Source organism: Nerophis lumbriciformis, linkage group LG12, assembly GCF_033978685.3.
Source record: "Nerophis lumbriciformis linkage group LG12, RoL_Nlum_v2.1, whole genome shotgun sequence".
In the NCBI taxonomy this organism is placed as follows: Eukaryota; Metazoa; Chordata; class Actinopteri; order Syngnathiformes; family Syngnathidae; genus Nerophis; species Nerophis lumbriciformis.
Window position 1 is genome coordinate 7,358,165 of NC_084559.2, and position 16,222 is coordinate 7,374,386.

General features: G+C 38.2%; 1 protein-coding gene across 2 annotated transcripts; it reads right to left on the reverse strand.

The window, feature by feature from the left end:
* Positions 1-119: 119 nt before the first annotated feature.
* Positions 120-16,017, reverse strand: kctd9a (potassium channel tetramerization domain containing 9a). 2 transcript variants are annotated; one of them, XM_061985730.2, is made up of 12 exons: positions 15,848-16,017; positions 15,336-15,457; positions 15,205-15,248; positions 15,040-15,136; positions 14,892-14,950; positions 14,047-14,175; positions 9,584-9,651; positions 9,404-9,499; positions 7,276-7,425; positions 6,961-7,066; positions 6,755-6,888; positions 120-1,337 (listed from the first exon to the last, which is right to left on the reverse strand). In XM_061985730.2, exons 1-12 carry the CDS (start codon positions 15,893-15,895, stop codon positions 1,221-1,223), a joined length of 1,170 nt encoding a protein of 389 aa, XP_061841714.1. In that variant the 5' UTR covers positions 15,896-16,017; the 3' UTR covers positions 120-1,220. The 2 variants fall into 2 exon arrangements, with proteins under 2 accessions (XP_061841714.1, XP_061841713.1); XM_061985729.2 differs by having other exon boundaries at positions 9,404-9,651.
* Between the last annotated feature and the right edge of the window lie 205 nt (positions 16,018-16,222).

Consider the following 16,222-nt stretch of genomic DNA (forward strand, 5'->3'; position numbering starts at 1 on the left):
TATACACATGATTAATGTGATATTTTTGGGTAATCAATCACATGAGTTAAGTCGTTATTTTTGACAGTCCTAAAGTAAATGTATGGGAAACACAGATAACCCCCAAAAAACAAGGCCTCTCTTCTTCGATGGAGTTTATTTATAACAGTCAAATAATGGAAAAGTATTTCCACAGTGGAGTGCAATAACCATTGACACAAAGTACCACAACCCCAATCCTGAACATAAAACAACCACCACCTTTACTCTATACACAAAGTTTTCAAATAAATAGAATCACTTCCATGGATGTCACTCATGGTGAGATACACAAGGTCTCACAGGCCGGGTACCTTCTGTTAAACGGAGTAAAAAGTATTGCATCAGCGCTGAGCTCAAAGACAAGTACACTCATGCAAACATACACGGTCCAGGACCAGGACAACTTCTTCCTATTTACAGTTTTTTGGGGTGTTGGAAGCACTGGATTGAATATACATAAGATTACATCATTGACATTTTTTTGGTGAAAATATATTTGTGCAAATAGATTCAAAGCATGTACATAGAGAATAATAGCAAACGTGAATGTGACAACATGAATTAGTGTGTTGAAGTGACAAGTTGAGATATGGCCTACATACAACAGTGAATACATGCTAAATGGGTCACTGACATGAAAAAGGAGGTAGATCCACAGAGCGCACAAACACAAATAAGCTTTTGAGTGTAGGAAAAGTATTGCATACCCGAGCGGTGTTGACGTCTACGCCAATCGCATAGTTTCTCAGCTCTTTCAGCCTTTTAGATTGTGCTATCCTGTGGCTTTGGCTTGCGTTTATAGTGCGGTGCAGCAGGCTACTTGAAGAGACAAGTACAGCATTGGTGTACTGCCTCAGCAAAAGCAGCATTCAGAGACTGCAACCATAGTCTGCTTTCAACGCCTATTATCAGCTCATTTCAAGTAACATACATATGAAACAATAAATGATTGTAGTCACTGGATACAACCCAGACACTTGTACATTTTCCTTTGTGATATACATCTTTCAACAACAGTCACTGAAATACATCCAAAAGACAACCCGGATAAATAGTGTAAGAGATTTAAAGCTAACATGTTATTGGTGGAATGCCAGGGAAGTGCATACAATTCAATGACCTGTGCTAAAAGCAGGCAAAAAGAGCTTGACATTGAGGGAAGAGAGAAGAGCCAACTGGACCTACATGAGGGTGAGGAGTTATCTGACACTCTGCGACATGTGCAGCGGCGTCAGCATCTCTTCAAAAATGGCTCCTTTAACATTGGACCCTCTCAGGTTAGCCTCTTGTAGATCACAGCCGGATAGGTCGCAGTTCTGCAGACGGAAAACACATGCACACCATAAGGATAAAATACAGTTGGAAGGATGGCTGGGAGATATGGCCTTTTATTAATATCTGGATATGTTTAGTCCATGTCACCATACACCATATATATGTGGATATGTTGAGTCCATGTCACCATACACCATATATATGTGGATATGTTTAGTCCATGTCATGATACACCATATATATGTGGATATGTTTAGTCCATGTCACCATACACCATATATATGTGGATATGTTTAGTCCATGTCACCATACACCATATATATGTGGATATGTTGAGTCCATGTCACCATACACCATATATATGTGGATATGTTTAGTCCATGTCATGATACACCATATATATGTGGATATGTTTAGTCCATGTCACCATACACCATATATATGTGGATATGTTTAGTCCATGTCACCATACACCATATATATGTAAATATGTTTAGTCCATGTCACCATACACCATATATATGTGGATATGTTTAGTCCATGTCACCATACACCATATATATGTGGATATGTTTAGTCCATGTCACCATACACCATATATATGTGGATATGTTTAGTCCATGTCACCATACACCATATATATGTGGATATGTTTAGTCCATGTCACCATACACCATATATATGTGGATATGTTTAGTCCATGTCACCATACACCATATATATGTGGATATGTTTAGTCCATGTCACCATACACCATATATATGTGGATATGTTTAGTCCATGTCACCATACACCATATATATGTGGATATGTTTAGTCCATGTCACCATACACCATATATATGTGGATATGTTTAGTCCATGTCACCATACACCATATATATGTGGATATGTTTAGTCCATGTCATGATACATCATATATATGTGAATATTTTGCCTTAGCCTTGAATGAACACTTGATGCATATAATGAGAGCAGTATGATGATTCTATGTGTCTACATTAAAACATTCTTCTTCATACTGCATTAATATATGCTACTTTTAAACTTTCATGCAGAGAGGGAAATCACAAGTAAAAGTGTATTTATTAAAGAGTTATTAAGCAGTGGCACAAACATTCATGTCATTTCCAAACAGAAAGTGCAAGATTGTCAGAGACATTTTAAAACAAGCTATTAGTGCACTTTTGTGCATGATGTCACTAAGATGACATATCAAAACAAAACAGTGCACTTTTTGTACAGAACGCCACTACAATAGTTTAAAACAAATAAAGTGCACTTTTGTGCATGATGTCACACAAGATATTTCAATAAGTGTCAAATAAAAATGAGCTGCATAATAGGAAATCAAATAGTTTATGTCCTTCACTATGTGGTAGGTTCCTGTGGACGTTATCTCCTTATGTCGTGGACTATTTGTTTCATACGGTGCTGATGTGGAAATGGAAGATACCAGGCTCAATTGGGTCAGTGTTGGTTGCTTGGGCATTTTGTTGGTGTGGCACAAAGGTGTTGACATGCGGAGTTTCAAGCACTCTTCATTCTCTAGCGGGTGACTTTTCAAATGATGCTACAAATTAGCAGTAATGCTACTTTTTGTAGTAACGCTTTTGCCGCATACTTGACATATTACGGTTGTCTGTTCAACATCTTCCCGCTTGAAGCCAAACCACTGCCAGACGATGGACTCTGTGCTGTTTTTCTTGGGAACTAATTCTTCCTTCATTTGTTACCAGATTGGCACCTTCTCTCTCTCGTATTGCCACTCGCACCACTCCGCTCGCATCACAGCTAACTTTACCCATGCCGCTACCTCTATGCTCCGTCACATACTGCACGTTGCAGTATGTGACGTATGTAAGAAGGTGCGCTTGTTTTATGTCTCTGTGAGAAGGAGACAAGAAAGAGTGTGTGTAGTGTAATGCCTGCAGCTAAAAGCAACTGCGTGAGAACGTATACTCCAATATCACCATATAGTCATTTTCTATATCGCACAGAGACAAACCCGCGATATATCCAGTATATTCCATATATCGCCCAACCCTAGTTGGAATCCTCACAGTGAAATGAAAATAAGTTCCTTGAAACAAAATAAAACACTAAAAAAGGTAAAGAAGAACACTGCTGAGGCCTCAAATAAGTTATCAAAAAGGTGGTCAGAAAATAGGTGCTTTTTGGTATGGTGACATCAATTCAACAAAACTGCAAAAACAAGGCACTCTGTAATTGTGTTAAAATGCCTTTAATATTTATGGTATGTTTTAATGGAACTACACTCCAATGCGTGCCTTTATCAGGGATTTGTCCTCGGCCTGTGCATCATCCACGTCTGCGGTTTGGAAATAAATGAATGACTAACAAACACTACATACTGCTGTGATATGTATCAGGGATGCATTGACATTTTAACAAAACCTAATTAAGATTTATTTTTTTATTTTTAAAAAAGGTTAGAAATGCGTAACCTCCTGCCAGTGTTTCTGTGACATTAATGTAACCACTCAAATATTAACACTGAATTAGTCATCTTACTCTTGGTTTTGATCGCATTTAATCGTTTTATCTAACCTACTTACAGTTCAACAGGATGAAACTAGTCAAATGATAGGAAAGTATGTGTTAATCACAAAGATTATTATCAAGGCTTAGGTCAGGCTGATTACATAATAGATACTAATAAAATATAATGCAAAAGAAGGGACATAAATATAACACAAATACATTTACATACAATTACACTTTGCTAAAATAAATTAATTCTAACTAACGCAATAATAAATAATAGTAATGTGTCTTAAATACACGCTCAATAAAATGTATTTGTTCCGCTCTAAAAGGACGAGGACATATTCCGCCAAGTTAGTACACTTTGACAGCCATTTTAGACCCGATGGAGAGAACGACACAAAAAGACACTTGGTTCCACCCACTTTTCTTCACAAGGATTATGAGTTATTCTTCATCTCAATGGGACTATATGAACATCAATCAATCAATCAATCAATCAATCTTTATTTATATAGCCCTAAATCACAAGTGTCTCAAAGGGCTGCACAAGCCACAACGACAACCTCGGTACAAAGCCCACATCCCAGCAGTCAGCATCCTAATGCCAGCGGACCTTGTACAGTAAGTGATGTTTTATTATGCTTTTTCCTCTCATAAGGTCTGAAATTATTGTATGCTTAAAGTGAACAAAATATGTAAATAGAGATCAATACATTTACAAATGAAATCTAATAATCATTTCGCAATAATTTTAAATTGTTTATCTTGTCGACGGGTAAGACAATTTTTTACAGATTATTTTCTATGCGAAAAACAGCTTCAAAATACAAACAAAACAAAAGATCAACAAGTGCATTTTGTTCAAACTCAGAGATTCTACTACTTAGTCTTGCAAGCTAGTAGTTATCCTCACGCATTTGGTTTTCACAGTTCTTAAAGGGGAACTACACTTTTTTTGGAATCTTGCTCATCATTCACGATCCTTATTTGGGACAAAAACACACATGTTCCCTTTCTCTTTTTTGTGCAGTCTAAATAAAACAAAAAATGGCTCAGAGAAGATGGGTAACAATTTATGTGGCTAATGGGAATAATGTATTCTGCTAATAAAGCCCTCTAAAAAACATGAAAAAAAAAACTTTATTTACATGCCGAGACCTTCACATTAACCAAGTATTAGCCATATTGATATTGTAAGAGCTAACGCGGAGGAAATATATTTAGTAACAGTGTCTTGATCAAAGATAATGTAGCTGCTGTACTCTTGGCCTACTGAGCTGCTGCATCGCCTCAGAGTTGGTCAAAGTGTGTGCTAGATTATAAAAACATGCCTCGCACTCGAATAGAGTGCGAGACTTGTGGCCATAAACCGAGAAGATAGTCAATGATGAAATTCAACTTAGATGTGAAGATATCACAAGATGTTCATGTGCTACCAACATTTAGTTGACCTGAGGAGTGAGTAAGTATTATGATGAATTCATCATCTAAACAAGGAACACAAGTCTTGTGCTGATATATAAACATTCCATCAGTCAGTGATTGTTTCATTATGTTTGTCAATTGTATTTTCTCTTTAGCACTTAGCAATACTGCTACATGATGCCAAGTGTTCCACTATAGCATGAGCTGCTTTTCACTTCAAGCTCATCCTCAAATAGATTCTAATTATTCTTAAAATGACCAAAATATGGCCAATATTATATGGTGGTATGCAGGGATGTGAGCACACGTTGAGAAGGAAAAGAAAATGGAGTAAAAAAAAGAAGAAGATTTCTATCAACTGAAGTTCTGGAACGCAAACTCCGAAAGAACATTTAGAAAATCAACACTACATTTTCTGAAATAGGCACTATATTTTACTTTTACATTTATTCTGTTTTTTTGACACTTACATGTCCAATGTAATGTACCACACATTTTTTGGTTTATTTAGTAGAACATTTTAATTTACTAACATTATTATCTTTGGACATGGAATGTCAAATTCTATAACATGCATGCAAAAAATTCAGAAAACGTTTGCCATTAATCAGCCACCGCAATTGGGGTAATATACTTCTGTTGTTGTGACCAATGTTTACAATCCGTCACATTCAAAATATACCTTCTCGCTGGCTACTAATAAATACACGAGAAGTGTTTCGAAACTAAAAGTGTTGGGATTGTAATCATTGAAATATGATGAGCAGCAAAGTTGTGGCTCAGAGAGCGAACGGAGGCGACAACAAGTAAGCTAGCTAGCTAGGTTAGCTAACTAGCAAGCTTGTTCTTGGTGCTCCTGATGGTCTCCCCGTCCTGCAAGAGCAACAGTGAGCACCTGCAGATGAGGCAAGCGTTCAACACATTTTGACACGAAAATGAACGTTTAAAAACGCTGACTTCCGCGTTTTGGCTGAAATTTCACAAGCCTGATTATCAAAGTGCCTGTTTCTTACATTACAGTTGGTTAGTCATTATTTTTCTAATCAGCCTGACCTAAGACTAAGGTTTACGTATGTGCTAAATATTTAAAAAGCTTTGTGATTAACACATGCTTTCATATCATTTGACAAGGTTGTTGACCTGTTAAACTGTAAGTAGGTTAGATATAATTATTCAAACAATTAAAATCAAGAGTAAGATGATAAATTCAGTGTTATCATTTGAGTGGGCCCCTATGTGGTGGGAAAAAAGGTTCTAGAACACTGTAAAGGCGGAATAAATGGGTTGTACTTGTGTAGCGCTTTTCTACCTTTGAGGTACTCAAAGTGCTTTGACAATAAGTCAAATCCCCTTTACCTGTGTTTAGCTGCCTCTTGCTAGTGTTTTTGTACAATTTAGAATGCACCCAAAAAAAAACGTGTGTTTGTGTCTAACATCGGGATTGAGAATGATAGGCAACATTTTATATTTTTTAAAGTGCCGTTCCCCTTAAGTGCTAATCCCTTGTCATGGTATCATTTTACCTCGAGATCAGTCCCAGCTAAAGTGGCGCCCCGCAGGTTGCAGTTCTTCAGTTTTGCATTTTTCAGAGTGGCCACCCGCAGGTTGATGCCGGTCATCTGACTTCCTTCCATGTCGACTCCTTTCAGGTTGGCACCTGTTTGCAATAACATGGGCTTCTAACAAGGCCTCAAAACAGCTGCTGTGGTAAAGATGTCTGATAGATTACCTTCTAAATTGGCCTTCAGCCCAGAAGGATCTTCAAAGTTGCATCCTTTAAGAGAAGCTCCTTCAGCATTGGAGCAGAGCATCTTCACACCTTGTAAGTTAGCACCCTAGGAGACACAAAACATCAAGAATATTGGGCATGGTTTATGGAATATGGAATATAGAGCTCCTACTTGTAAAATACTCTATGCATGCTTGTTCTGTTCTTAATTGGGTCAGCGTGGGACCAAATCCAAAGCATTTCAAATCAAATCTCAAACGACACAATGGATGTCAGGGTATGATCACCATCTTGGGAAGGCATTTTTAGACTCACGTCCAAGTTGGCTCCGGATAGATCAGCTCGCTCCAGATTGGAACAGCACAGATTGGCGTGTGTCAGATTGCAGCGACTGAGATTAGCCATCTTGAAATTGATGTAGCGCAAATCGAGCCGGGACAGATCAGCGCCACTGAAGTTAAGGCCCTAAAATAGGACACAAAAATGTCGTACACAAACATCTCGTAAATGAAAGAATTCAACTTAAAAGAGCAAACACAATAACTTTAGTCGGCGACAATTGAATTGTTTCATCGTTCAGTGTTTACCACAGCAGTGCAATCTATTGGGGGTGTGGTGATGATGTCATAAAACTAATATGCGTAATTGGTCATGACGCATGCGCATGTCATTTGTATGGGTGCTGTGGATGATAAAAAGTGACCAAAACAACATGAAAAGCCAAACAAATGTGTGTGGAAATACAAATCAACTTTCTTCTGTCGCTTCTTTCTGTGTTTGTGTTTAGAAGGAGGATTACGACGCCATTCACATTTCTTTAACATACTGTATCTACATCATGTATTGATGTTTCCAAAAAATCTAATCACATTTTTGTGAGTAATACCAGATGAGAAAATGAGCTTGATATATCATTTAAAACATATACAACATAAGGTGGCAAGAAACATTTCCATAATGAATAAAGCAAAATATGTTCTTGACCAAAAATCCCTTCATATTCTCTACTGCTCGCTCGTGTTAGCATATCTCAATTACCCTCCAGGCACAATCTCTTCATCTCTGATCCCCTGGCCATCACCATGGACATCCATATTCCTCTTCCCTTCTCCCAAGCTAAATGGTAAAACCTTTTTGAAATATCAAATCCATCTCTTTATCTGCCTTCTCTACCCAACTCAATTCTATTCTATCCGCCTCTTCTCTTCCCGAGTCTAACAACCCATCTGATCTCATCATTTACTATAACCCAACACTGTCCACCTGCCTTGACATCCTGGCTCCCTTAAACTCCAAAAGTGTCTGCTTCACTTACTCTGGCCCCTAGTACACTACTGAGCTGTGGAAAATGAAAATCCACAGAAGACAACTTGAAAGACTCACCTCACCGCAAGCAAAGATATACAGACTTCATCCAACAATACAAAACTGCCCTCAACACTGCTCGGTCCCCTTACTATTCCAATCTCGTCCATTCTAACTCTTAACATTTGCATGCACTTACAACACTTAAGACCTTTAGCATATCAGTATGTGGAATTAAACTATGGAATGGGTTAAGCAAAGAAGTCCAACAATGTACTAATATGATCCAGTCTAAAAGGCTGTTCAAACTACATACAGGGTGATTCAAAATCAGTACGCCAAAATCATCACACATATATTCAGTTCTAAAGCATTGTAATGACCTGAATCGATGGTCATTTGATGCAGGAGTTATCCAAGTTTTATTTTGTAATGACCTGAATCAATGGTCATTTGATACAGGTGTTATCCAAGTTTTATTTTGGAATGACCTGAATCAATGGTCATTTGATACAAGAGTTATCCAAGTTACAATTTCACCATTGTGGTCATGTAATCCTTTCGGCGCCGTTCAATTGTAAGAAGACCACGTTTATTTACCCTCAAAATAGCGACTCCTTAACAAATCCTGGGGCGTGTTTGGGAGGAATTCTCATATCGCTGCCAGTGGTGGCCATATTGAGCACTTGTAAAGCATGAAATAAATACTCAAAGTTATGTACAGCACGTGTTCAAGCTAGGTTTTCTATTGTTTTTCCTTTTTGAAATATCGAGTGATAATTTTGGCGTATTCTTTTTGAATCACCCTGGTACACTATTATCGTTATCTCATTAAGTGAATCATAACTGTCTTAGCTATTTATTACCAGAAATCCTTGATGTACACAAGAACAAGCAGTTAATATGTTTGTTGGTAATTGCTATGAAGTGGAAAAGGGGTAAGATTAAATCAACTTTGACTCTTCCTACTCCTTTTCAGGCATGTGGTAATGACAAAATGAAAATATGGGACATACCATATTAAAATTGTATATATGTTCAAAATGAACTTCAACCAACCAACCAAAGATCAGAGCCATGTGACAATGCCAAAATGAAGTAGGAAGACAATTACCGGTACTGTTTTAACTTGCATTACCTGGCAACGAAGCTCAGACTTGGTGGGTGTTGCCAAAAGAAAACGAACAAACTCCTTGCGGGAAATTGGAGAGTGGTCTTCAGGCGGCTGGGAGTTCTGGTATGAAGTAGTGGATATGACAAGTAAGCACACTCCAAAGGGATAACAGGATATTTGCTGTAAACCCGAATTAATGCTTACCTTCACGACCACTTCCAACTGATCAGCAAGCTGCTCAATTCCAAAGAACCGAGCCTCCTCAAGAACACCTGGAAAACAGTTTTTACCACATCTAAACATTGGACTACAGTTACTATATAAGAGAGCACTTTATCAGTTGGCTGGAATAAAGGTTCCAGGAGACAGTTGTAGCCGTATAAATAAAAATAACTATACAGTTTGAAAATGTACACGTCCATCTTCTCTATGAATGTACAGTGCACCCGTCCACATTTTATGTTACAGCCTTATTCCAAAATGGAATAAATTCATGTTTGTCTTCAGAATTCTACAGACAATACCCCGTAAAGACAATGTGAAAGTTTGTACATTCATTTTTGCACATGTATTACAAATAAAAAGATTAAAAATCACATGTACATAACTATTCACAACCTTTGCTCAATACTTTGTTGATGCTCCTTTAGCAGCAATTACAGCCTCAAGTTGTTTGGAATACAGTGTTACAAGCTTGGCACACCTATCCTCTACCACCTTCTACCAACCTAATCACGTCCGTTGTGTCCTTGAGCAAGACACTTCACCCTTGCTCCTGATGGGTCCTGGTTAGCGCCTTGCATGGCAGCTCCCGCCATCAGTGTGTGAATGTGTGTGTGAATGGGTGAATGTGGAAATAGTGTCAAAGCGCTTTGAGTTCCTTAAAAAAAGGTAGAAAAGCGCTATACAAGTATAACCCATTTACCTTTGGGCATGTTGGCCAATTCCTCTTTACAGCACCTCTCAAGCTCCATCCACTTAGATGCTTTTCATCCAGGATGTCATTCATCTTAGTCTAGTCAGGGAGGTGACCAAGAACCCCATGGTCACAGCATTCCTCTGTGGAGGGAGGACAACCTTCCAGAAGGACAACCATCTTTGCAACAATCTACCAATCAGGTCTGTATGGTAGAGTGGCCAGACGGACGCCATTTCTTAGTAAAAAGTATGCCAAAACACAGCTGAAAGACTTTCAGACCGTGAGAAACTAAATGATCTAGGTCTGAGGAGACAAAGATTGAAGTCTTTGGCGTGAATGCCAGGCATCATGTTTGGGGGAAACTAGGCAGCGCTCATCACCAGGCCAATACTTTTCAGCGACAGGAACAGGGGGACTAGTCAGGATGAAGGGAAAGATGAACGCAGCAATGTGCAGAGACATCCTGAATAAAAAACAACGCTTCCCATCCAGCCTGAAAGAGTTTTAGAGGTGCTGCAAAGAGGAATGGGCGAAACTGCCCAAAGATACTGTATGTGTGCCAAGCCTGTAACATGGTATTCAAAAAGACTTGAAGCTGTCATTTCTGCCAAAGGAGCATCAACAAAGTATTTTACAAAAGCTGTGAATGCTTATATACATGTCTTTTTTTTTTTTTTTTTAAATACATCGTCATTATGGGGTATTGTTTGTTGAGTTTTGAGGACAAAATGAATGTATTTTATTTTGGAATAAAGCTGTGACATAAAATGTGGAAAAAGTGAAGCGCTGTGAATACTTTCCAGATGCACTGTATGTCAGGGTTTCTGCAGGTATCACCAAACCAAATTTAGTGTTTTTAATGCCTTTTTAATGTAACTTAAAACACATTAGATGCCAATGTCCTACTGTAGATGGTTATCATATATCATGGCTAATCAACTAGCGGCCCGGGGGCCACACCCAGCCCGCCAAAGCTTTTCATTTGGCTCGCTGAACATCACCCAAATAGGCTTGATGAAACCATTCAAACCAGGGTTGATCATGTATGCAGTACTCCTGCCACCCAGCAGGGGGCAACAGCGAGGCATATGTGTCACTTTTTGATTGATTGAGACTTTTATTAGTAGATTGCACAGTACAGTACATATTCCGTACAATTGACTACTAAATGGTAACACCCCAATAAGTTTTTACACTTGTTTAAGTCGGGGTCCACGTTAATCAATTCATGGTCACTCTGAAGCAGCAGTAGGGTGAGTAGAACAAGACTACACATTCACCCTAAAAAAATGTTTAATAAATAGCAAAAATCAGACTTAACAACGACTGGATAACAAAGTTCTGCACCAAGCAAGGACTCGAGTCATTACTTTCTGGCGGACCTTTAAAGCGACGGACACATTGATCCAGACAAGAAGCAACAATGGTGGACATTCAAGTGTGTGTAAACTTCATCACAAAACTTGCTCAAACATTTGTAAGTAGATATTGTGCATAAAGATATTTAGTTTGTTTTGTATTGAAATGGTTGACTTTGTGATGTCTTTTGTATTCATGGTCTTGTTACTTGTCTGAGTAAAGCTTGCAGCGCTAAACTTGACCAGTAGAGGGCAACAATGCTACACCTTAGGTTTCATTGCAATAAGTCACATACAGTGTGTGCAATATTTGGTGTGTGAATGTTAAGTAATTTGTATATGTGTAAATTTGTATGTTGTAGTTTATTGTGTGAATGTATTAACAATAAACCTATGATATTTGTGTAAAATACACAATGGACTTATTTATGTAAAATAAACAATGGACATTATACTTTTGTTATGTTTATATTTTCAGTTTTACAATCCTAAATAAATAAGTAAAATTGAGGAAGGAAAATAATTCAAAAGAGGGAACATCAATCTTCAACAAAACTTATGGAGCTTCTGTTTTTTCATCCTTTCAATGAGCTGCACACGCTGGAAAGGAGTATCCAGGGCAGAATAATGAATTCATGCCAATGTGTTCACTTTGCAATTAAGCAAACGCAGTCTCAAAGAAATGTAACATGCAGAGGCACTTCCTGAAGAAACATCCACATTCCGATGTTTGGCCCCTGAGCCCTTGGCCCTCTTCATTATGTAGTTGAAGCGCCTTGTCATATATAGTCAAAAGCATACTGTATACGCAAAATTGTAAGCATGTGACAATGACAATATTGAGTAATAGAAAAGTTGACATTAACTGTGGTCAAATGTAGCACTAATATAATCATTATATAAACGATGCAAGTAACCCTTTCAAACACAATACAGATATTTTGATAGTACTGTAGTATTTCTCACCATTGTAATTAGAAGGTCAATAACATAAAAGTAAAACGGAATCTCAATCATTGTTCGCAAAAATTACATTTAAATAAATATTGAACATCTTGATGTGCAGTTTTTTCCCCAAATGGGAAAACTGATATTGGGTAGTTTGTTTTGTTGTCAATGCCATGACGGCATAATTGCTAGTTCATACATGTTGATGAGCTCATGTTGCACATTTAGTTTTAAGATGAAATATTCCCACACAGGGAATATTTGGCTTTGTTATAATCTTTTTTTCCTCCTAACTTTTGTTACTTAGCAGTAGGGAAGTATACCAAGTACCGGTATTCTTTGTTACTGCTTCCTAATTGGATCAGTTAAAATTCTGGACAAATCATATCGCTACTACGTCGTAATTATGACACGCGTGCTGTCACATTCTTTGACATCCTATGTGTCAACACGGGCCTTGACTTACAATAGTAATACAAATAATAAAGCTAATAAAAAATACATTTTTCACATCTTTGTCTTGTCTTAACTTTCTTGTTGCCTCTTTTTGCACTGCTCTCCAAATCTAAACATTGGAACTAATTAACTGGCCTCTCAATGAAATTGACAAGATCTCGGGTTGGGGGAACCTGCTTGTCTTGACCTGGACACATGACGGACTCTTGGGAGGAAGTGACGTGAATGAGTGCCGTGTGCCTGGCGACTCTTTCAGTCGAGGACGTGAAGATAACTACCTATTCGGAATTACGACCACAGGACATCTGCTGATTGGAGTAAGCGTTGCTCTGGTTTGTCAACAAATTGGAAGTTGCTGGCAGCCTCCAAAGTACCCTAAAGCTGCCACAAATGATTGGAGGACACTAACATCGGACCGCATGCTCTGCAGGATGAATTTGAGGACCAGTAATAGACAATTAAGAGTGAGAAGCAAATGTTATTTTTGCTCACAAACAAAACATTCCAACTTGGATTGTTTCTCTGGCTTGGAGACTCTCCCGAAGGACAATGCAGCGAAGACACTAGAAACTCCCTTCTTGTCTCTCATGGACACACTGTGTGTGTAAGCCAGCGGTCCTGCCTGCTCATACCGAAACAAAGATTGTGGATAACTGACAAGAGGCTTCACTCAGTTCAATTAATTCTACTGTCAAATAACCATGCCCAGTTGCTGAGAGCGATGCAGAGAGTGAGACCTCTTGTATCCAGTTTAAAAGCCAGAGATGAAGCAGCAAAGTTATCAAGTTCATATTCAAATCTAATGAATTGACTTATATATTATTGACCCAGGCCTAAAATTGTATGACATTTTTAAATATTTTTGGACATGATACTTAATGCTTTTTAATGCCATGTAAATTTCGCAAAATCCATTTAATGACTTCTAAAGCTCTTTAATGACACGCAGAAACTCTGATATGTTTTAATTTGAAAAATGTCCTTACCTCGTATATTCACGCCCTCATTGATGATAAGCTGACCATGTCTCAAGTAATTAAGAATAGGCTCAAAGTATTCAGGACTGCGGTCGATGAGGTAGGCTCCATGCTCATCTTGCTTGTTCCCCCACACATCTGGGGAAAAGTGACAAACATACAAGATAGAACCAATATAAAAAAGTACCCGCCTAGCTTTAAGGGGACCTAATATGCAAAACCAGTTGTTCTTACTTATTGGTACCTGTTTTTGTGTAATTGCACAAAAACCCGCTGCACAAGTTTCGGAAATGAGGAGGATTGGCCTTAATATTTATAAACAATCTTGCTTTCCTTCATACTTCCTCCAAACAAGCCGTTTGGAATCGCCCATTTTGTGACATTTTTTTGCCCAATTTGTGACATTCTTCCCAAGTGTGACGTCAGCGGATATCTCCATATATGGTAGAACTTTAAGCAAAGAGCGAGTCCACCATTGTAGTCTGACGTTGTAGTCAATAAGTTCCTTCATTTTCTCTATCCTCTCGTTGTGGGGCAGACTGGCTCATAGATGCATCCTCTGATGTTGGCATTTTTAACACAAATTAGCATATAGTTGTAACTTACTGATGTCAGTAGACTCCATATGGAAGCCCTAAAAACTACAACATGGCTAACTGGGAGAAGACGCAGTCCAAGTGGAGGCACTTAATTAAGACCGCTCACAAAACGCTGCATCCTACAAAGACGGTCAGAATACGGCTTGAATATGGTCTGTAAAACATCATCTATGCAACCTTTAGACCAAAGAACCACCATCACATGTCATGCAGGCAACAGGGAGATGTTTTAAAAGAAGAAACAAATATGCCTACCTTTCTCTCCAAACATGTGAGCAAGCATACTCTCTGGCTCTTTGCTCACCAACGTGCTCCTAAATGATACATTTGGATGAGACAAATACAACAAGCTGTGCAAAACTAAGGTATGTTAGCTATTTGAAGGAATTTGAGTACTACTTACCTTGTCGTGGTGAATAGACGGCCACCAATATTTAGGGTCAACCAGTCGGTGTGAGCGCCTTGCTGGTCGAATGACACTTTCACTTCATTCTGACAATCTGTGATCAACATGGGAACAATGAATCATGAAGTAGAAATCTTCAAGTAGCAGTCAAGCTGCACTCACCAATGAATGGATCACCTTCTGAGACATACAACACATCATCATCTCTATTAGAATGAGGTTGGACAGAGAGGCACACAAATGAAGAACAAGTCATTATGACATCTTAAGCATGGTTTTTGTTCAGTTCTTACCTAATAAGGGCAATGTCGTCTATGAGACCTCCCTTTCCATTATACAAACAGGAGGCTTTCATTCCCAATTTATTGCTGGCTACAGATAGTAAGTCAGACAAGGCCCCATATACTGCTACAACCTGAGGGGAGAAAATATCATTTGTGGTTTGCAACACATTCTATAAAAGATGTGTAAGGTAGAAGAATGTGCAGATGACAGCAGGCTAGAAGTACTTTTAAAGTCAGTCCTAACAGCAATTGCTATTTGTCCTTTGTTGATCTATAAAAAATGTGTAAGGTGGAAGAATGTGCAGGAGTGCAGATGTAGAAGAATGTGCAGATGACAGCAGGCTTATAAGTACTTTTAAACTCAGTCCTAACAACAATTGCGATTTGTCCTTTGTTGATCTATAAAAGATGTGTAAGGTAGAAGAATGTGCAGATGGCAGCAGGCTAGAAGTACTTTTAAACTCAGTCCTAACAACAATTATTTCAACAACAAACGTAATTCTGCGGACTTTTTAACATACCTTGCCATTTTTGGACGTGCCGTTAACAAATAACGTTACTCTTCTCATTATTGCTCTTTGGTTCCAGGTGAAGGTGGAATAGTTTTAATTTGGACAATGACTATTTAATAGTTTTAATTTGGACAATGACTATTTAATAGTTATAATTTGGACAATGACGCAGCTAGCAGCTAGCATGTGCTGCATTGAAACTTGCTAGCTCGCGGGAGGACAGTCCATAACACGAGAAGGGCGAAGCCTTCAATTGTAATCGGAAATTATTTAAACATTAAAACAGAACTATCATATTAATCTGTTTTGGACATAAATATACATTATAGATATTTACATTTACATAAATTTGTGTTTGATAAAATAATATTTTAACATTTTAAG

Excerpts from the sequence above, each read along its gene's own strand:
- kctd9a (XM_061985729.2), bottom strand. The coding sequence starts at position 15,895 with ATGAGAAGAGTAACGTTATTTGTTAACGGCACGTCCAAAAATGGCAAG. Across the intron at positions 7,426-9,403 it reads AGTCTGAGCTTCGTTGCCAG|GGCCTTAACTTCAGTGGCGC; the intron begins GTAATGCAAGTT and ends GTCCTATTTTAG. Across the intron at positions 7,067-7,275 it reads TATCCGGAGCCAACTTGGAC|GGTGCTAACTTACAAGGTGT; the intron begins GTGAGTCTAAAA and ends TGTGTCTCCTAG.